At 46.9% G+C, this 22362-nt stretch overlaps 3 protein-coding genes across 3 annotated transcripts; all 3 read right to left on the bottom strand.

Annotated features, from left to right (window-relative positions):
- Window positions 1–577: 577 nt before the first annotated feature.
- Window positions 578–1683, bottom strand: LOC119332758. Its single transcript, XM_037605911.1, has 2 exons — window positions 1211–1683; window positions 578–903 (listed from the first exon to the last, which is right to left on the bottom strand). Exons 1-2 carry the CDS (start codon window positions 1676–1678, stop codon window positions 709–711), a joined length of 663 nt encoding a protein of 220 aa, XP_037461808.1. The 5' UTR covers window positions 1679–1683; the 3' UTR covers window positions 578–708.
- A 7544-nt stretch (window positions 1684–9227) lies between these two features.
- On the bottom strand, window positions 9228–10202 carry LOC119331255 (germin-like protein 8-11). Its single transcript, XM_037604428.1, has 2 exons — window positions 10018–10202; window positions 9228–9899 (listed from the first exon to the last, which is right to left on the bottom strand). Exons 1-2 carry the CDS (start codon window positions 10133–10135, stop codon window positions 9337–9339), a joined length of 681 nt encoding a protein of 226 aa, XP_037460325.1. The 5' UTR covers window positions 10136–10202; the 3' UTR covers window positions 9228–9336.
- A 9253-nt stretch (window positions 10203–19455) lies between these two features.
- On the bottom strand, window positions 19456–20520 carry LOC119333871 (BTB/POZ and MATH domain-containing protein 1-like). The gene has a single exon (XM_037606608.1). The coding sequence runs from the start codon at window positions 20518–20520 to the stop codon at window positions 19456–19458; it is 1065 nt and encodes a 354-aa protein (XP_037462505.1).
- Window positions 20521–22362: the final 1842 nt, after the last annotated feature.

Raw genomic sequence — 22362 nt, 5'->3', positions numbered from 1 at the left:
GCACGGTTGCCCAACTGTATATCTGTTTCACAGCATTGATTTCATGTTCAGTTCCTCTGAAGCCAGAGATTTCTACTACTTCGAGGCGATTCAGCACGAGTTCCTCGGTTTTCCAGCTTGGTGGCTGATCACAAATGCAATCTGACGGGCACAGAGTTTCTTTGTGAAACAAGGGGAACATCAGATTAATAAGAACAACTGCTCTGGTTTGATGACATTAAAGAGCGTAGAGATGAAACTGGAAATTATTAGTCCGGCTGAATATTTCGAGATATGTCATCTACTACAAAATTACAAAAGAGTGACATGGGGAGATTAGTTTGAAGGCAACCTATTGCATAAAATGTGATGCTTCCAATATTCAAATAGGAAGTGTTTGAACCAATATTAAATTTCTGCTATCAATAACACATTTAACAAGATCTTAAATTTCCTGCTGAAGGAGAGTAGGAGAAGAGAGGTCCCATCTATTTCATGGAAACGGACCCTGTCTACTAGTTCTTCTCATTTTCAATAGACTAACAGTACTTTCAAAAGAAGTCAATTAACAAGTTAAGCCAAAATGTACACCGCCGATACAATTTGGAGCAAAGTTTAAGTATCAAGCAAACAACTAGAGGGGATTACAAGCTTGAGTATGCCTAAAAATGCAAATACATACATTGCTTTTATGTGACATTCCTGGTATCTGAATATTAGATAAACAAATTAAGAATAGCATACCTCATCTTCAAGTGCAACATTAAGTCCAAGAACTAGCGCTCTTATTGCAGTACACATCCTCATAACATGGAATAAGCTGGCTCCAAAGGAATGTCCACATGCTGTTATTCCCAGTTCCAGTAATTTAATGTCAGGGAGCCTTGTTATTTGCTCCATGAAGTATTTCTTGTTTGCTATGTCCTATTCGTAAGAAGTCAGAAACAAAAGTATCATATATATGAGTTCGATAAGAAAAGAAAATCACATTTTCTTGTGCGGGTGTGCTGCAGGAGGGAGGGCACTCGATCAGTTGAGGTGATTTACTAATTCAAGTTCACTTCATTCTTCTGAGTAGGTGCAGTAAGCCATACAAAACAAAACAAGTGAGAATGTCTCTCAAAAAACATACTTGTATCATTTAAGCTGAACTGCATGGGTCTAGTGATTTGCTAGCATATTACAATGGTGGCATATACTACTGTACTAACTAACATAAGGATGAACTCACCTTAGGACACTGAAGTGTGAGAACAAGACGGTGGAGGTGCTCAAAGTGCCGCAAAAGACACACACCATTGCGATTGTGTGAAGAATGGTAATCCTCTCCGTACATGATAAAATGTTGGGTGACAAGCGATTGCAGGTATGCCATCTCACCAAGCTGGCCAGAGTTTTGATCATAATCATCCATCCACGCGAGCCACATCAGATGAGGGGCAGAGATGTTGGCAACTGGTTGCCTCGAACTCAGAGCAAAGCAATTATCCAGTTTTAACAGCTGGAGTGCTGGCGCCACGACGGTGAGACTCTGCAAGTCAGGCAGACGAAATAGCTCCAGTTTTAGAAGGCATTCTGAGTGGATTGTGAGGTCGCCCAGACCATATGCATCCTTCACGACGAGTCTCCGCAAGGATGGGCACCGCGGCGAGGAGACAGCCTCGCCGAGCCCACACGGACCACGCAGCCGGACTTCCATCAGCATGAGAATTCCTTAGCCCTTTCTATCAAAATTGCTAACATATCCATCACAATGTTAAATAGGATAGGGGACATCGGATCTCCTTGTCTTAGGCCTTTATGTGTCTGGAACTAATGACCTATGTCATCATTAACTTTAATTCCCACACTACCTTTTTGCATAAGTGATTCAACCTGTCGACGCCAGGCTTCATCAAAACCTTTCATACGCAATGACTGTTGGAGGAATGGCCATTTGATTTTATCGTACGCTTTCTCGAAATCTACCTTAAAAATTACTCCATCTAATTTTTTGGAATGGATTTCATGGAGCGTTTCATGCAGGACAACCACCCCTTCAAGGATGTTTCTGTCTGGCATGAAAGCAGTTTGGGACTGTTGCACCACAGAATGCGCAATCTGTGTGAGCCTATTAGTCCCTACCTTGGTGAAAATTTTGAAACTAACATTGAGGAGGCATATCGGCCTGAATTGCTCAATTCTCACAGCATCCGTTTTCTTAGGAAGCAATGTGATAGTTCCAAAATTCAAGTGAAATAACTGAAACTGTCCAGAGAACAAGTCATGGAACATAGGTAGCAAATCCCCCTTAATAATGTGCCAGCACTTTTTATAAAACTCGGCCGGGAATCCATCTGGACCGGGAGCCTTATTGTTTTTCATCTGTGCAATAGCATCAAACACCTCCTTCTCTGAGAACGGGGCAACCAGAATATCATTTTCGGCAGCCGTTAGCTGAGGCACATCCTCGGTCCTAGACTCATCGAGGGACACACAATTATCCTCCGGGGGTCCAAATAACTGCTTGTAATACTCGGTAATATACGTGTTTAGGCTGTCTTGTCCTAAAATAGTGCCCTCATCTTGTTCAAGCTGAAAGATGCGCTTCTTTCTGTGCTTCCCATTAGCTATCAAATGGAAGAATTGAGTATTTGCGTCCCCTTGGACCACTTTGCGCACTTTAGCACGCAAAGCCCACTTCAATTCTTCTTCGCGGAGCAGTTCTTTTAACCTCTTTTCCGCCTCATTTTTAACCTGAAGCTCAGCAGGCAGTAAGATAGTGGATTCGGCCTTTATGTCCAGGGCCTGTATAAGAGAAAGGAGTCTATCCTTTTCAATCTTATACACACCACTGAGGTGCTTAGCCCATCCCCGTAAGAAACTTCTCAAATGCCTAATCTTATTCTGCCAACGCTCGATCGCAGTCACGCCTCGTGCACCTCTAGCCCATTCTCTGGCAATCAAATCCAAGAACCCCTCGCATTCGAACCATGACATCTCGAAAGAAAAGTTGTTCCTGTTACCCACGTGGTTCGGCTCCCCTGAGTCCACAAACAAGGATGTGTGATCGGATATTCCCCTCGAGAGAGCTTGCACCGTAACCAGAGAGAACTTTTGTTCCCACTCCACGCTTGCAAGAACTCGATCAAGTTTTTCATAAGTCGGATTTGGCAGAGCGTTAGCCCAGGTAAACTTTCTACCAGAAAGCTCAATCTCCCTCAGATCCAAGCTTTCAATAATAGTATTGAACATAAACGACCATCTGCCATCAAAGTTATCATTGTTCTTCTCATCTTTCCTTCTGATGATATTGAAATCACCTCCAACCAAAGTTGGAAGCTGTTCTGACCCATGGATTCGAACAAGGTCCGCCAGAAACTCCGGTTTAAGCTCGGGCTGTGCGGCACCATAAACCGCCACCAAAGCCCAGTTAAAACCATCTATCTTGGACCTGACTCGAAACTTTACCGCGAAGTCACCCATCACTACACTTCGGACTTCAAGCGAATCGCATCTCACACCGAGTAAGATACCACCCGATCTACCTCGCGGAGGGAGGCAATGCCAATCAAAATCAATACCACCCACAAGGGAAGAAAGAAACTGGGGCGCAAAGTTTTCTCTACCAGTCTCCGATAGAGCGACAAAATCTAACTGCTGCTCTAAAGCTACCTCAGCAAGGAACCTTCTTTTAGCCAAGTCCTTCAGACCTCTGCTATTCCAAAAAATTCCTCTCATATTTCATCATGGAATTTTTTAGTAATACGAATCCTAGCACTCCTACGAACCGCTGAATCAGAATAGATCTTCTGGTTCCACTTACGTTTTGGTTTACTAGGCTCTGCCTCTCGATCCTCATAACCGGGTGGACTTAAATTATCAGCGTCAATCTCGATGGGTACATCATCATCCTCAACCATCTGATTGGGAGGTGCTAGATCCGCACATAGATTATCTAGCACTCTAAACCCTAACGCATCAATCTCATCATCATTCATCGGTTTAACTGCTGCAAGATTACGAATAGTGTCTAAGACACGTTCCGCCTCTAAATCTAACAGATCATTGACCGAATTATTGATCTCACTATCTGTGGCACCTAGTGAAACTCCTAACTGGTTTGCATTATTTATAATCTCCTCATTAGAAAAATGCAATAAAGAGTTAGAAACATTGACGGACATACCAGAGGATGATGCAGCCTCGTGAAGCTTGGCCGCCCTCATAGCGCACCACTGCTGCATATCATCCATCTCCGGGAGCTCGTGGATGCGAGCGCTCGTCCGTCTCCCCGTCGAGACAGGGTCCGGGATCCCGCCAAAAGCAACAACCTCCTCCCTAGTAAAACCTGGCGCTGAATCCCTCAAAGGGTCAACCGAGGTTACCAGAGGAGGCGGCTGCAGGCTCCCAAGCCCCACAGATGGGTGTCCCACGCCGGGGTCCTCTGCCACCGGTGCGAACGGGGAGGGGATGACGGGGGCCGCCTGCCCACGCTCTCCTCCCGCCCCATCCGCCGGTGCAGACGGAAGAGCTATCGGCGAAGGAGAGGCGGTCCTCCAGACCGCCGGGGAAGAAGGATGAGCCAGGGCCTCCTGCCTTAGCCCCTCCCCCAACGCAGAAGATGGCGCAGGAGTCGCCGCCACCACCGGAGTAGCAGAAGCCGAGGCCACCTGCCTCGGGCTCCCTCCCCCAGCGCTGGCCGACCCCAACGTGACCGACGTCACCGGCGTCGGGATATGGAGGGGAGACATCAAGGCCTCCTGCCCCGACCCCCCTCCCCCCAACACCAGCTCACAGGTAGCCATCCGCACCGGAGCCTCGACCACAGGAGAAGGAAGGGAGAGAGAAGCAACCTCCGGCTCCCCCACCCCATCTCCATCCAGAGTCCTAACCGAGGAGGCCCTCACCAAGCGACCAGAACCGCCAGCCCCCTCAAACTCCAACAGAGGAAGCGTGCGCTCAAACAAATCATCGGAGTCAACCCGGTCACTCCAAAGCCTAGGCGGCGCTGATGCTGGCTCAAAAGACCCGAACCGCAACGAGGTCATAGGCACCGATGGCGATGCTGCCGGCTCAACCCCGGTCCCATCCCCGGGCAACTGAGCATCTGGGCGAGAGGCGTTAGACCCCTCTCGTGCGGACTCATCAGGCTGCGCCCCATTGGCGCCCGCATCACCATCACCCTCATGCATATCAACATCATTCCCATTAACCGTATCTGCAAACAGATCAGTGTCCTCAAACTCAACATCGAGCGGGAACACCTCGCCCCTATAGGTCCAGTTGACCACATCAGGCACGAACTCAATATCCAGAACACTGACTAAAAGCCGGGCCACCCCATGAGCCCGAGTAAAAGCCATATCAACTCTCTCCGTCTTCCCAACCAACGTGCCCAAACTGGCCACCACTCGAAAATCCTGCAAAGGCTTAGACGAGGCCCCTACAAACCGCAACCAGACCTGCGTAAGCGGCTTTCCCTTAGGCTCCACCTTCTGCCACTCGTGGAACTCCAGAATGCACGAAGTGCCAGGGACTCGACACAAACCAAAGCTCAACAACCGCTGCAGGTCATCCACCATGGGGAAGTCGACCTTATAGATCTTATCCTCGAGAACCACCAGCTCCCACCGGAAGTCCCCCGGAGCCAGCTCCTGAAGCCTCCGCACGATCTGAGCCTCAGTGATCTCTCCCTGGGTAGCTTTGACAACCCCGGTAGTCAGGCTCGGGGTCTCCTCCGGAATCTCTCGCGCAGCCGGTGATTCAAAAAACATGAGCTCGGCACAGTAAACTCCATACACAGTCAGCGACGGAGCCTGGTCACGCAAAAATGGGCACGCCCCCGAGGCATGAGCCGGCTTGCCACACGTGTCACACAGCTCGGCCACACACTCAGCAATGAAGTGGCCCTTCTCCCCACAACGGTAGCAAAGCATCTTCTCCTTCTTGCACGCATACTTGGACACCCTCTCAGCATCGGGCCTGTCGGTATCCTCAGCCACCTTCCCAGCCTCAGGAAACTCGACACTGCCCAAGGCATTCAACACCTCCATCGCCTGGGGAGGAAGCTCAGTAGAAGCATGGTCGGGCTCCACTGCAGACGCCGCAGGATCAACTGCCCTAGGCGGAGGCGGTCGGCGATATCTCCCACGGCCCCCACCCCGGCCACCACGATGGCCACAGTAGCCTCCTCTCTGGCGGTGGTCCGAGCCTGAGGCCCCCTTGACAAAACCGCCTGAAGGGCCGAGAAACGGTCTCTCCGCTGACCCGTCACTCTGCCAGGCAAATCCACGACCTCCACCCGTAGAGGAGGAACCTCGATGCTGTCCGTCACCATATGCATCATACCCGTCGTCCCCCCACTGGCCTCGGGGCGGATCATTGGGCTCTCCGCTGCTGGAATTATGTCCCGTCTGCGTCGGACCCGCGCGATTCTGAGCCGGCCTAGCGACCTAGTGGGGCGGAGGAGCAGTACAAGCCGGACCGCCCGAAGGTGTCTGCTTCACCCCATGGGTAGTACCGCCGCGGGCCACCTGAGCCGCTGCAGCCACGGCCGGCGCCGGCGGCCGAAGGCTAGCACGACCCGCTGCTGACTGAGCAGCGGGAGCCCCACCCGGCGCAGGTGGCCTCAGCCCGCCCCGCCCTGCAGCAGGGGCAGTTGCCCCGGTGGCCGGACGCCCGGGTGGCCAGCGCCTCGGCCCGGATTAGCCGGCGCAACTCCACTACCCGCTGGTGGCCTCTGACTGGGCGGCGCCGGGGCTCCTCGCCCAGCACCCGCCACCTGCGGCGGGGCCGCCCCACCCCTACCTGTTGCGTTGGTTTTCATGGCAGGCGGCGGCGCTGCCCCACGACTAGCCATCTCACTGAGCGGCCGGATGCTCCTTGCCCGACCGGCTCCAGATGTGAGAGGGCGGATGCGCTTTGCACGGCCAAGACCAGAAGATCGAAACCCAGCCGTCCCTTGCCTGCGAACCCTAGCGTGCGGCTGGGACGAAATCGGAGCAGCACGATCGATGGAATCGCATGCACGATCAAGAAAAACGCTCGTGGAAACCGGACCTGCCTGGGCCTCATACCCAGCAGTCTCGGGCCCAACAGACAAAGTTAAAGCTTCAGGCAAAACCGGCCCACAGAAGCCCAACAAGTGTTTCAAACGCTCCTGACGCGCCGTCGCGATCTGGATCGCCGGGATCGCCGGCATGGCTGCCGCGTTCCCCTCCGGCGCCGATCGAGACACTGGCCGACGCGCCTTCTTCCTTCTAGTAATCGTAGTCCAAGAATCCGGACAGATCAGATCGAAAATTGTTAAGTTCGGGAGACTAACCTTAGACAAGGGGCCCTCCCATGGTCGGACCGCCGTCGCCGCCGTTCTCCGATGAACCACGCGCCGGATCATCTCCTTCTTCTCACTCGCATCTAGCCCAATTCGTGCCGGATCGTCGGGAGGCAGGATCTTGTCCACAGTCGTTGCCACCTCATCCTCGTCGTAGCCGGACTGGAAGAATTCGCATATAAGATCAGACGGGGTCGGCGATCCCGGGGAGGCCGCCGCGGCATCCCCATCTCCGTCTTCATCTTCTTCATCGGCTCCCGCTAAAGCCCAGAACCGTCCGCCCACTCGCCTCTGAACTCCGGCCGCCGATGACGGCGTAGCCGTAGTCGCCCCACGGGTCGCCCCTCGGGTCGCCATCTCCCAGTCTAGATCACTCCCTCGGTAAAGATCTAAACGCTTTTATATTTCTTTACCGTGGGAGTACTACATAATCGTAATATTATCAAGGGGGGCAAATTATCAAAGCGGGAAGACCAACAATTTGTTTTGGAAATCGAATGATCATATTTACAATTCAATAAATTTGATAACTTGATTCGAGTTCTAGCTTCAACGCAGCAAGAAAAAGGATTACATATATAGCCGGTCATTTAATCCTTTCTGTGCCTTGAATGTGTGTTCAATTCACCCATTCCATCTTACTTGATAAAGCAAGTCAAAAAGTTTGATCCCCTTTCTAGTTTTATGATCCACTTAATGAGAATCTGGAAATAAAAATGTTCCTCTCTGAAGTAGTCAAGGTACGACATCCGGCCAGACACGAGATTGCATAGCTCATCAATGATTAAACTGGCATTTTTTAAAAGAGCACATGTGACAGAGATTATCTAAATAAATTATTTGCTCCATCCTTGCTTCTTAAGAAACAGCTGAATTGGTCATAGTTGGAAGCTGAGTAATTGGAAATAGTATCCTTCGCATCAAAATTTCGTGGATGGGAGACTAAGGCATAGCCTAGTGGTGGAAAAGAGGTGATGCCTTCCCACCCACCCAGGTTTAAGACATGGTACTTGAAATTTGGGTTTGTTGCATCAATCTCTACTCCTAATGTCTCAGTCCATACGTCGTTTCGTTTGCTCGTTCCCTCTCCCTCCGATCCAACAAGAGGCCACCCCTCGATCCCATCCCACTTCCACCGATTTTTTCTGTTTTTTTAAACCGAGACAATCCTCAAATAAACCCCACAAAGACCAAACGATGGCATCCTTTCCATGCAACATCTCCCTTGCACAATAAAATTTCCAAACAATATGATCCTTTCCAAATAATAGTTTCCATACACAACAGGAATCAAATCGCATCGCAATCGTAATCAGATATACAACGCCAATCAATCTTTTTGTTCTTTCCATCTTACACCTCCAATGCCCAAAAATAAAGCGACCAATCATACTCTGTCCATCTCACGCCTTCCATATACAAGAACAAACCAGTTTTCAAATCGTTTATGAGCGGGACGGGCAAGGCCTATTTCTGCATGCTTCCAGGCCCCGGTTTGAGATTTCGAAACAAGATTAACCCAAGGTATATCAAAATGGTAAATAAACTTATGAACCATTTTCGACAAAAGGCAGTTGTTTTGAGTGTGGAGATTGATAATTCTCAAATGACCTCTATCTTTAGGCCTATAGATAAAACCTTGTGCCGCCAAAGGTGGATTTTTTTTCTAAGTCCTTCCTACTCCAAAAGGTGGATTTGTTTTGTACATTGTATGTGTTCCATTGTCCAAATGAAAAGTCACCGTAGTTGGCCTCCCTGGCGTAATACTGATCCTCATTGGGGAGCCCTGCCTAGTACTCAACTATTATGTTTGGAACGGGTCAAAACCTAGCCTACGTTTCCATAAGAACTGGAAGGTTTTATTTGTAGATAAGATTCAAGTGTGGTCTCATGTGAGTAAAACTAGACTTACAATACGAATATTTATTCAACTCCCAATCAAATGAACAATACATGATACATATTTACATACAACAAACAATCTTATTACTGCGCAATACATATCATTGTTGTAAAAAACTATTTAGTAGTCCAACAATTAACTAATTGTGGTTGTCAGCCCAGAATTGAGCCTGAAGCCAGTCCACGGTCTTCTTCTCCACCTGAAAGGCCTTGGCCAAAACATCATCTGAGATTGGCGGCTTCGAACCAAACACAGCATTCGCAATGGTTATGGCCCCAGGGTTTTGGCTGCTAAGTCCGGCAATTGCAACTGCTGGCTTGTAGGGGTTGGGGTTGAACTGGAAGTGGATGAGTCCTTGTGGGAAAACAAACACATCACCCTTGTTGAGGACCTTCCAAATGAGCTTGTTCTCTGGGTTAGATGTGACAAAGCCAACATAAAGTGTCCCTTCAAGCACGGTGAGGATCTCAGAGGCACGAGGATGAGTGTGTGGAGGGTTCTCCCCCAAAGGTGCATAGTCAATGCGTGCTAAGGAGATACCCAGTGTGTTGAGACCAGGGATCCTCATGACATTGAGCAGTGTGACAATGGATCCCACCTTGCTCATCTTTGTGTCCCTAGGCATGTCAAGTTTGGCCGCTAAGAAGAAGTCCTCCGCAGTCACCTCCTTTGGGTCTTTGCAGGCAAACCCATTAACAAACACTGCATAGGTGCATAATAAAAAGAAGCATGTAAGTCGGTGACTTGTAATGATATTATCTGTAACATGAGTATATGTAAATTTTAGACTTTGTAACTAAGGAAGCTTGGAAGTACATACCGCGTGAGCTATTGTCAGCCACACAGAAGTCCTGGAGAGGGCTTGGATCAGAAGCCATGGCCTGCCATGAGGCCAACGCGATAAGAGCAACCAGAAGGAAGCAGGAAGAGGAGGCCATTCGGATTTTTTATGTCAAGTGGTGTTTCCTAGAGAAGTGTTTCAGCGTTTGTGGGTGGCGTTTTCTTTCGTTCGTATTTGTGTGGTTTGCCATAACAAAGGATGTATGTGTATATATAGCAGCAGAAAGAGTTGGTAAAGGTTGCGAACAAGTCAAAGAAGATTGCATGGCTAGATAGAAGTGGTCATTAAGCCGGTTGAGTATGCGGACTAGCTGCAGCATTAGGAAGCTTCATCGTCCACTTCATTTCAATATGTTCTAGTGGCTGACTAATCTGACTTGGTCATGCATGTGTGAAACAGTAAACTACTGGACATGTATGCGTATTTGGTAGTACCACCCTAGTTACGTGATACCTCTGCTCACACCTCCAAAAATCTGAATAAATCAGCATGAAGAAAAATTAAGTTCTTTTATTTGCAAAAAATTACTTGAACTGAACTGATATTTTTTCAAAACTCAACTGACAGAGATTATGCGAACATAAGTTTTTGCTCCATCCTTGCTTCTGAAGAAAACAAGTGACTTGGTCATAAATGGGAGCTGAGTAATTCGAAATGGTATTCTTCCTACCATCTGTGCAAACACTGAAGTCACTAACGATTGCTTCTAATGTGATACTGCATAAGTTTTCATCATGCATGCAATCACCTGCAGGTGTACGCATGGAAGAAGATACAGAGCACATTGTGAATGCTTCTTAGGTATCCGTGCATCAATGTCACGCATGACGAACATGAATAAGAATGGCCAAGTAACCTCCCTTTTCGTTACCTATCTATACTACACGTGAAATGCTCACTGTTGATGGAGTTGTCTATATGTGACCGAGTCTGAAGCAAATAAGTAGTCATGGTTGGAGATCACATACAAACTATGTGGAGAACCAGCCAGTTCTGTTCAATATATAATTTTGTTCAGTTCATAATACACGCTCTATAACAGACCATTTCAACCTTGTTTTTTTTTAATCAAGACCATTTCAATCTTGTTAACCTTCAGAAGGAGGGCAGGTCGTCTGCTTGACTTGCTTTAGCCGCGCGACCTCTGGGGCATGCTATATCCTATCATCCCACAATAGCCATACCACAGTGTACAGTGATTTAGAACATCATACGAAAAATTCACAATATAAATATTATTGAGCAGACTCTATGACATGAGGGTCCCACAAACTATTAAATGTTCATAAGGAAGTATATATGCATTGGACTTTTTTTTGCAGGGATTGTTTGGATAGTAAGTTTATAGATAGTCGGTTCTCCTTAAACTTGATTTTGTAACAAACTAATATGCTGTTTGGATTAGTTAACAAAATCCTTTATATAAAAAAACCGAGCTTTGCAAAAGTAAAAAAAAAACAGTTTATGGAAAAACGACTAGTAGTCATTTTTCTAAAAAACGGGTTATCCGTAACCGGTGTCCCGACGTCATACATTACCTTAAACAAGTCGAGCTACATCAGAGGTTCGTCTAAACTGTGTTTCCCTCAAAATCATCCAAAAACCGATTTAACACTCCACTATCCCACAAACGACGTATGGTTTTCAGTCATGAAAAAATATCAATAATTTTCAATACGCGATGAACATTTGAGGATAAAGGTGTCAAATACAGAGTGACTATTTTTAGAATATGCGATAATAAATTTTTTAATACAATTTTTTTAACTGCATGTAGGGTGAAAATTTTGAATTGACGGTGTGCTTTTTTCAAATATGAGATGAATTTGGCTTGAAATAATTATTTTTAATTATAAAAACTTGAATCAAATATAAAAAGTAAAGGTGAAATACACCATGTTGGTTGCATCTATCAGTTTCATAAATACATGGATTTTTTCTGAAAACATTTTCTTAAATGCTTCGAATAAATTTTCTGTTCAACAATCTTTTCCCGAAATCAATTCAGTTTTTTTATCTTTATCCCACTGTACTTATTTTCTCCCAACTGATAGAGACATCCATAAACTAAATAAAATTTTGTTTCACAAAAAAAAACTAAATAAAATTTTGAAGTGGAGAGATCCATATTCCATAATGGAAAATGTCCAAAACAAACCTTGAACTTGTAGACCAAAGCTAAATCGAACCCCGAACTTCAAATCCCTGAAATCAGCACACCGAACTATCTAATCCTGGTCTATATTAAACCTTGGGCACTTTTTCAAAGGGATTGTCGACGTGGCAGCTGGTCGAACCGGGATCGCTGGCGACTGGGCCGGCCCACCAAGCGCGAAACATGTTTTTCTTTTGACTTATAAAAATCCAAAAAGTAAAATACTCGTGGGGAATCGAACTTAAGATCTGCCGATGCTAAACTCATCGTGTAGCCACTCCACCTAACAACTGTTAATGTTAAATAAAAGGAGCGAGAATATTTAACCAGACTAATTAGCATCCAGATTCGAAAACATTTTCTTGAAAATAATCTACGATTTTAAAATCCGGATATCCTGAAAATCAAAAACAGTTTTTAAAAATTGCAAACATGTTTGCAAAAGTGTAAATAAATTTTGGAAATACGGTTTTTTAAAAACACAAACAAAGTTTTAAACGTGACCATTTTGAAATCCCTGAATATATTTTATACATGAACCATTTTTTAACGTGATTTTTCAGCAACAATTTTTAAACCTGAACAAAATTTTGAATTGAGAACAATTTTCGAAAAGATGAACATTTTTAAACATAATCATATTTTGAAAAATAGGAACATAATCATATTTTGAAAAATACGGGTTCCATCTGCAACGTCGACGATCCCTGTTTGGGAACGCACTTGAGGTTTAAAATAGACCGGGATTAGATAATTCGGTGTGCTAATTTCAGGGATTTGAAGTTCAAAGTTCAATTTAGCTTTGGTCTACAAATTCAAGGTTTGTTTTGGACCAGTTGGTTGACTCGTTCCACAACAAGAAATCAAACCACCTGAGCTACGCTCAGTTTGGGGACACACATTAGACAGTCGGTGGTGGTTTTATCCCCTAAATCATTAGCTCTAGATTCTGGATTGTTTTTTGACGCTTCAAACTATCATGTCAGTACTAGTCGCAAGTGTGATGTCAAATTTACTGTGATTAGTGTTTCCCCCATATCACTTTTGTCTGCTCTCGGTACATATTCGTTCTCAATGGTAGGACAAAGAAGCAGCGGTTCGGTAGACTGCCATGCAAAGGATATGCTCCTAATGAAGAGGCATTCAACAACCCTATGTTCTTGTATGCCAGGATGAGCAGCTAATGTGACTTTCTGAAATGCTTGTTCAGTCTGAGCGTCTTTGACAAAAGGGTAGAGAACTAGAGATAATTGGAGATGCCAAAGACACGGCTAGAGACAATGACTTCAAAGTGTTTCTAATGTAAATTTAGTTTAATCGAAGACCGTTGTTGTTTATGTGTGTTCCAATTTACTCAATCGGAAATAATTTAATTAATTAATTAATTAATAATGTTAGTTTTTTTATCATAATAAATAATGTTAGTTTATATATATATATATATATATATATATATATATATATATATATATATAGAGAGAGAGAGAGAGAGAGAGAGAGAGAAAATCCATCCTACCACCCGGTGGTAGTTACCCCATATATCTCATATACTATCATGTGGTACTATATATACTATTTTAATATTTTAAATATATTCATATACTATATCTAAGATATTTCAAAGCAAGTCACATGAAAAAATTGCATATGAGCCCATAGTTTTTATTATATTTGTGAAATACGTACATATTTGTACGTAAAAAAGGGCATACTCAAAACACGATACATACTACCTAAAAATTAGTATATATACTACCTAATCATTGTTATATACTACATACTACACGTATATACTCTCGGTTTCGATAGATACTACATACAACATACAAAATGCAAGTGGTGGTAACTACCACTGCTTGTAGGAAATATTTGTCCTATATATAATCGCGCTATTCGTCACCCTGTATGAGGAATAGTTATTCTTCACCCCCCTCTATTTTACCATCAATGCACCGTAATTTTACGTTCCGTAACTTTTATCTTATTTCCGATGCAAAAAGAGACAGTAAGAAAATATATAATCGCCGTAAAAAATATTTTATGTTATGTAAAATTACAAACGTAAAAACATAGTCTAAAATACACACAAACTGTAAATTTTCTTGTCTTGTGATCTATTTTTATTTTCTTATGTCAAATTTTACGTAGTGAATCAATAGGAATGTAACTATTTGAATTTCAAACGTAATTTAATTATAAAACGATCGTAAGATTACCTCGGGTGAGGAATAATTTATTCTGCACCCTGGATGATTGTTCAAGAAAGAAGGCAAACCGCAAATTGATAGGGAAAATTGCTCTTGTGTCTGTACTGATGTTTAAAAAAACCTTACAGTACCTATATTTTAGGGGGGAAATGTTGTCGGCACGCACACACGCCGTGTTTATATTTGCACTGCACCCTATGTATAGGAACCTATACACGGACACCTACACACGTACTCCAGGTGCCACCTGAGGATACGTACAGAAACAACACGAAAGCAAACGAACAAAACGAAACCAAATCGATCTGTGATCTAACCCTTCTCCTTTGTGTGCAGACTTCTTCCGCGTTCCATGTCGTCTCTCGTGTGCGTGATCGATATGTCCCGGCCTTTAAGCGTCTGCGCGCATGTTCCAAGCAAACACCTGCAGAGGCCGTCGCCGGCCGTCCGGCCAGTAGCTGCCCACGTGGCAGATCCATTGCCACTTCTCCCGGACAACGTCATCGAGGACATCTTTGCGCGGTTGCCGGACAAGGCAGTGCGCAGGTGCTGCCTCTGCCGTTCCTGGGCAGCCACTCTCACTTGGAACGAATTTGCGGACCTCCACCTCCGCCTCGCTAACCGCCACTGCGGCCCAAGGATCCTATTCTTGCAGGACTTGCAACATTTGAAGTTGTGGGTGTGGTTGCCAGACAATCCACATGCCACGACCGTGATGTAGGTCATGCCTCTTCATCCCAACGTCATCAATAACCTCATCTGGCACCTCGTCACACAGCAATTCCGCGGCCTTATCATCCTCGTAGTCGAAGCCACAAGGACACACTAGGTGATCAACCCGTCTATCGGCCGAATGGCGGCGCTCCCAAAGAGCCATGCCACGAAGTCTCAAGGTATCACACACCTAGGACTAGGTTACAACACGCAAACTAGGAAGCACAAAGTTGTGCGCGTCCATTACCGCCTCTCCAAATCTGTGCCTATGGACTGCGAGTGCGACGTGTACGAGATCAACTCGGTCCTGGCGCTTGGAGGGTTGTGGTTAGGAGAAAGCATTGGGTTGGGTAAGAAAGGAGGACACAAGTGTCTTTACAGACAGGCATGTCTATTAGTTGGCCAGGCGTGAACTTGCCTCTCTATCAGAAGAGATATTCATCGCCTCATTCAACCTTGACAATGAGACGTTTGAGACCGTGCCATTGCCTCCATTCGACTTGGAGAAAAACTATCAAGATAATCACTACTTGACCGAGTTAGCTGGACGCCTATGCCTCTTCCGTACAGATGTAGCCAACAATTTTTGTCCTCAACAGTATGACATCTGGCTGCTACACACAGTCACAGTGCGAGTGTGTGGGATTTACATTGCCGAATCGACCTATCAACACTGCCTCGGAACGTTGCCAACTTCATGCACTTCATGTATTGGATCGGCCTACTCTCCACCATCAGGGGCGGTCCAGCCCAGCGCCCCGGGCCCCCTTTGTATACTGTAGCAGTTGCTACAGTATTTTTCCTACAGCCCACAAAAAAAATGGGCCTTATGCCCCGGGCCTGGGCCCCCCCGGCCTGGGGCCTAGATCCGCCACTGTCCACCATTGACAATGGTTGTCGCATCATCATACGATTACGCAAACACTCCTTGAAAAAACCAAGCTTAAAGTTATGTGCATACGCCCCCGTGATCGGTGATACTGAGAGCCTCCTCAATGGAAACACAACATGCTGTGTTATACGAGGAAAGCATTGCCACCACAGGGATGCCGCTTACTACCTTCAAGTGTGTAGATTGTGTCTTACTAACTCTTTTGAAATGAAAGCTGCTTGGTCTCTATATAGGGAGCTAGGAGGTGAATGTCTCGCTTTCTCAATTGACACATAACTTACAAAAACTAGAGAATACCCCGCGCGTTGACGCGGGAATCGATTGCAATATATTTCAGTGATTCGATTGTATGAAGCCTCCATAGTTGAATTAACAATATATGAACCAATGTTGGGGATATCGCTTATCGAGAACTTATCGGTCGACCCATAATAAGGGGTAAATCGGCCAGTTTATCGGCATATCGGCCGATTTATCGCCATATCGGCTGATTTATCGGCCGATTTATCTAATCAGTCTGACAGCAGTAAGCGATAAATCGGCCAATTTATCGGCATATCGGAAGATATCTTGAACAGTGATATGAACTAAAGCTGAAACTAAGTATTATATAATGTATTTGATTATTGTGTTGTCGGAAAATATTTTGAATATAAGTGGCATAACGTAGTATAATAGAATTTTTTTCCATGCATTTTGAGTGGACCTTTAATAAGGTGGCATGTGTGGTGAGGCGAAAGATGTGCATGAGATCAATTAATAATAATAAAAAAAATTCTCATGCATGTAGTGGTGGGCCTTTGATGAGGTGGCACGTGTGCATGTTGAGATAAATAGGATAGTAGGGATCAACTTTTTATGAATATAGGATTGGATGGCACACATTGCAGCGCCTGTCTATATCTACGATGAATACTAGAATTTCTTGTGAGTATATGGAGGCATGGAAAATGAATTTAAGAAATGTTTATTTTTTTATTTTTATGTGTAACCTGATATTAACTGCGGAGTAGGGAGTCATATATTTGTGGAGCAATGCTATTCCTACATGCAGTTTTTACCAGAAGTTTACCTACTAGTTGAATTTAACGACGGTTAGCTAAACTTATGCGAGATGGCCTAAATCTGGCAAACATATTGGGTTTTAACAGGGTTGAAGTGGAGTCTGATTCCTTGAGTGTGGTGAACTGTTGTTAAGGAAAAAACCATTGGTGGGATGCAGCGGTGGCGGTCTTCGCCGAATGCATTGATATGGCAACTTTGATAGGAAATGTCATCTTTTTTTATTGTTTTTGTGAAGAAAATTTGGTAGCTCATGAGCTAGCTAAATTCAGTTTTTGTAATAAGTGTGAGACGACTAGTTGGACTGATGAACCTCCTGGGTTCTTAGTTCCACCTCTAATGAACGATGTAATTCTTATTTGATCTTAATAAAGCTAGCCATGATGGCCTTTTCAAAAAAAAACAGTCCAAAGTAGTACGTAGAGTTTTTTTTTTAGCATAGAAAGGCATGTTCACAAATAGTAGTTTGCAGGATCCTCTCCCAAGGCAGCATAGAAAACCTAACGCCGAGTAAGCAGAGTGATGTTTAGCAAACTCTGAACGAATAATCATGTCTGCAAACTCTAAATCCCAACATGAACGAGACAGAAAACTATTTCCTACATTAGATCTGCATACAAATGTAGTACTTACCTTTTCCCAATCTTGACATGAAGAAAAGGAGAGACGTCTAATCTTGGACCATTAAGCAATAGTATTAAATAACTTCAAATCTGAGTGCAGGAACAACAACTATTAAGTTGCTCATAACAGATTTTCTTTTCATATAATGATATAACCATTAATGAATTCTCCGTTTTCATTAACAAAGCAAAGCAGGTAGCAACTGTCTTAGAGATGACAAGTACATAGTACATATAAACATTGGGTCATTCCTTTGCAGGGAAGGGCCGGCATAATTTTCTACTGCATAGTATGCATATGGGACAAACACTGCGTCGCCCCGCTAGGGCGACACGGGGGCGATCTCGCGCCGCCGCCCCTCGTCATCACCGCGTGCCCTCCTTTCCTCGCCGCTGCCAAAGGCTAGCGACGGGCAGGCCCTGTGCGCAGCCAAGGAAGGTGGCGGCGGGGAGCTTCTCGCGCTCGGGCAGGCGCATGGATCGGATCCGCCAGATCCGTCCGGCCCGGGCCTAGGGTTTGAGGCGGCGGCCTCCACTGGTGAGGGCGGCGTCGTTCGGGAGGCTGGCGGCGCTTGCCGGAGTTGTGGACCGCGTCTTCTCGGTCGCGCGGGCGGTGGATGCGGGCGCCACGTGGAGGGATCCCCTGTTGCTCTCCTTCGCCAGATTTGAAGACGGCGCCCCCGTGCTGCTGCTTCCTCCTCGTCAATCCGGCCGGATCCGATGACGGACTGCGCGGATGTGGGGTTGGGATCTCTGGATCGGAGTAATTTCTTGGCCAGCTGCGGCAGCCACGACGCCGGCGGTGCCCCAGGCGCTGTTTCCTTCTTGAAAGGCGGCTTCGAGATCCAGCTCCCTCCCCCTCGTCCTCCCCCTATACCCGGGTGGAAACCCACAACTTTGGTTGGGCGGCGGCGGTGCCCGGCTCCGTCACCTTCTTGAAGGCGCCGCTTTGGGTCCGCGGGGAGGTGGGACAGCTGCAGCGCGTTCTTGGCGTTCCTGATGGCGGCGATTCTCTTTAGTGGTGTCGCTTCACCATGGCGGTCGGCTGGTCCGGCTCTCGTGGTGATTGTGGTGCCCAACTTCTTCGCCGTGTCTTCCTAGGGTGCTCCCATCCCGAGCAGAGAGGCTGGAGGTGGAGCGGCTTCATCTTGCACGGAGCTTCGGTGGAGATGTCAAGTCATGCCTGACCGACAGGTGCTACGCTTTGTCATGCCTGGTCGGCAGGTGCTACACACGACAGATCTTTCAAAGACTTCAAGCTGTGTCGGTTGGTGGTACTTGGCAGCATGGTGCTGAGGTGTATCAGTGGCGACCGCGACGTCCTCAGATGTTTGCGCGCAGGGAGGAGGTGCCGTTGGGCGCCATGGTGGCGTCAACGATAGCTGGACCGAGCAAGGTTGATGCATTAGTCCAGTTCTGAAGATGGAGCGGTGGAAGTTGGTGGCGGCGGCCTCTGAGTGCACGCCGGACCGGTGAGACCCATGCCCGGCACGCGTCCTGGATGGGATCTCAGGTCTTAGATGTTAGGTTTGGCTGCGATGCCTGTTTGGTATTAGGCCCAGGCTATCTGCGCCCCTTCATTAACTGGATAGAGTGGCTTAGACGGCGGCTTTAGTCTTACTGTTGTATAACTTTGTAAGGTCTTATGAGAATAATTACTAAAGTGGCCGTATGCATCGCCCAGATGCAGAGGCCGGGGGTCATCCTCCTTTTTTTAAAAAAACACATATGCGCTCTCAAATAATCTTGGTACTTGGCTCACGGCTACGCTTCTGCATTCCTCCCATGGGCAGACTTGAGAAGCTCAGTTAGCACCAAAGGGCAGCTTGCCTCCAGGTGCTTATACCCTTCAGTTGCCAGGACAGCGTCAAGAACTTCAGGAGTGCTGACGATGAACTTGACACACTTGGTCTTGAGCTGTGAACAATTGTGTTGCTGGGCTAAGGCCAGAGTTGTCCCTGCCGTGTCCACAGTGATACCACGAGAGAGCTTGGCCTCGCATATCAGCTTGAGCCTGTCCACTCCATACCTGTCAGCGGCTGCGAGCAGATGCTGAGCCATCGCCGTCGACACCTCCTCCTGCTTTTCCAATTCAGGGACCGTGTCCGTGTAGATGAAATGGATCATGGCTCTGAATGCTTCCGGTTCCATGTCCATGATCACCACATGCCGCGAGCTCTTCTCTTTCATTTCTCCAAAGAACTGGGCATTGAAAACAGGAGACCTGGCGGCGAGTATGCTCTTGTGGGCACGAAACGACTCGTTGCATATGAGAAACGTCACATCCGATCCCATCTTGCTCTGCAGGATATCGCCGAGGTGCTGGTGCAGGTTGGAGGATGGCACGGGAACCTCTTCAGCTGGGATCCTTGGTACCGGTAAGGGCCTGAGTACTGCGATGGCGCACTGTATGGTCAAAGTATCATCCTTGAGATAACCTTCCAAATCATCTCTACGCCTGAGAAACACGCGATGCCAGCATTCACCGGCGTAAGAGAAGGTTCCTGCCGCACTACCCTCTTGAAATGTTTCAAGGATCCGGCTGGGATGTACCAGCCGACAGGCTAGGCTCGCTTCCACGCTGGATTCACGGGGTCTACTGCACAAAGAAAGCAATAGTGACACCCAAAGGTTGGTGCTGTCCGTGCCTCGCTTCGAAGCAGGATGGATACGGACTTCCCACTCGTACCCATCGACGGTCCATCTGGATGGAATGTACCTGTCTGGACCACCGATCCTCTTCATGCACTCCGTGGCGCTGAAGCCTTGGACCTTGAGCAGCCGCACCAAACGTGCGGCGTCGGTGACATTTGTGCAGGCACCATCCATGGCGGCGAAGGTGGTTGGTAGAAGGAACTCGGATGAAAATGGCACAGGAGAAAGTGGAGCAGTTCAATTTATGCAGGAGGGGGTTACTTTGGAAACCGGCGACCACTCAATCGGGGTACGACTGCATGCATGGGCGTTTGATTAATCGATGCAGAATACCAACGGTTGCAGTAATTACGAGACTTGTGCGCTTCCACGAGTTGGGACTTGGGACTGTGGAGAGCCTTCCTCGATCATAAGCGTCGCTCCGTCTTCGCCCGTTTCACGTACTAGGTACTATTCCCTCCGTTCCAAAATAGATGACCCAACTTTGTACTAAAGTTTGTATAAAGTTGAGCCATCTATTTTGGAACGGAGGGAGTACTACCAACAGGAGTAGCGTTACGCGTAAAGATTTGTATCCCCTTGACGCTATATTACCAACAGGAGTAATAAAATCGCCCATTATCAAAGAAAACTGAAAAGAGAAATCCGGAAATTCAAAATAAACCTCACGTATGTCACACTTGGGCAACTGATATCTTCTATTCTTAAATAGTTACAACTCACTACCTAATTTTCCTTTCCATGCAACAATGCCACATCACCAAGTCATGCATGTAGTCATTTTTCGATAAAGAGTGGATTTTATTGACTCAAAATGAAGCATCAAGTGGATATAAACACAGTGAGTACACACCAGGCCTCTGCATAGCTAGGATGCATACAACCAACACTAACACACGCAAAAACACACACGTCATCAAATAGCAAAGTCATATACGACCAAAGCTACGCGTAGGCGAGGAAAAAGAAGACATAAGAGATAAGATCCACGATCGCAAACTACAGAAATGACCATATCCACACCAATCATCTAATGACACCACACGAACGACGAGATTCTTCAATAGCAACACCTTCAGAAAGGGAGCGACACTCAAGCGCCGTCATCACCGGATCCAACCACCAAGACCGGAATCTAGGTTTTCACCCTGAAGAAGCAATCCAAGCATATCCAAATAATGCCTTCAACAAGGTAGTCTCCATTGCCAAGTATAACCACTTCCGGTCAGACCTAGGCTGTCGCCCTGGAGCTCGAGTAGTCGAGCACCGCCATGACATTACTCATGTGATGTCACCACCGCTTTTCCACGATCCCAGCAGCAACATGCGATGTGAACGCCGCTGCACAACCATACCTTTGCGTCAAGTCATCGTCCGTAGTTTGCATCAAACCATAATCCCAGCAGCTACTTGCGATCTGGAGAAATCCTCATGAAGATATTTCGATGGTTAAGGTCACCACACTGCAATGAGGCCACCGCCGCAGCCCGGAGATCCGGGGGCCGTGCATCTCGCCAAGGCTGCCTGCCGCAAGTGGAACCCGACACTGCTTCCGGCGGGCAACGCCAGTGTCATGATCACCGCTGCGACAAGAGGCATCACTAGCCCCTGCTAAGTCTGGCAGCAACAGGTGTGGGGCCTCATCTCTGGTCTCCTCAGCAGGAGCTAGCTCCGCACAAGGACGGGAGCCATGGCAACCCCGTTGGCGGCGGCTGCGAGTCGTGATCGGATCTGGACGAGGTTTTCCCACACTACGGTGAACCAGATACATGCTCCTCTACACGTGAGGCCATAGCCAGCAACAAGAGAGCAGCCGTCGCGTGCCGCCGACAGAATTCAAGGTTCGGTTGGAACTGAGGCCCAAGCTATCCACCAAAAGATCACCAACAACACGGGGAAGAACAGCCCTGCTACCTTTGGCACGGGCCGGCCCTTGCGGCGATGGCGGCGAGGAGGGCAAGGAGTAGGTGGCTGAGCAGCGGCGGGAGGGTCTCTCGTGTCGCCCAGAGGTAGGCG

The sequence above is a fragment of the Triticum dicoccoides genome, chromosome 7A (genome assembly GCF_002162155.2).
Source record: "Triticum dicoccoides isolate Atlit2015 ecotype Zavitan chromosome 7A, WEW_v2.0, whole genome shotgun sequence".
In the NCBI taxonomy this organism is placed as follows: domain Eukaryota; kingdom Viridiplantae; phylum Streptophyta; class Magnoliopsida; order Poales; family Poaceae; genus Triticum; species Triticum dicoccoides.
This window is presented reverse-complemented; position numbering and strand designations above follow the sequence as displayed.

What these genes read in the sequence shown, in the direction of transcription:
- LOC119332758 (XM_037605911.1), bottom strand. Translation starts at nt 1,678, where the DNA reads ATGGAAGTCCGGCTGCGTGGTCCGTGTGGGCTCGGCGAGGCTGTCTCC. An exon ending in TCACACTTCAGTGTCCTAAG is followed by an intron (nt 904 to 1,210) that starts GTGAGTTCATCC and finishes TCTTACGAATAG; the next exon opens with GACATAGCAAACAAGAAATA.
- LOC119331255 (XM_037604428.1), bottom strand. Translation starts at nt 10,135, where the DNA reads ATGGCCTCCTCTTCCTGCTTCCTTCTGGTTGCTCTTATCGCGTTGGCC. An exon ending in GGCTGACAATAGCTCACGCG is followed by an intron (nt 9,900 to 10,017) that starts GTATGTACTTCC and finishes GCACCTATGCAG; the next exon opens with TGTTTGTTAATGGGTTTGCC.
- LOC119333871 (XM_037606608.1), bottom strand. Translation starts at nt 20,520, where the DNA reads ATGGATGGTGCCTGCACAAATGTCACCGACGCCGCACGTTTGGTGCGG.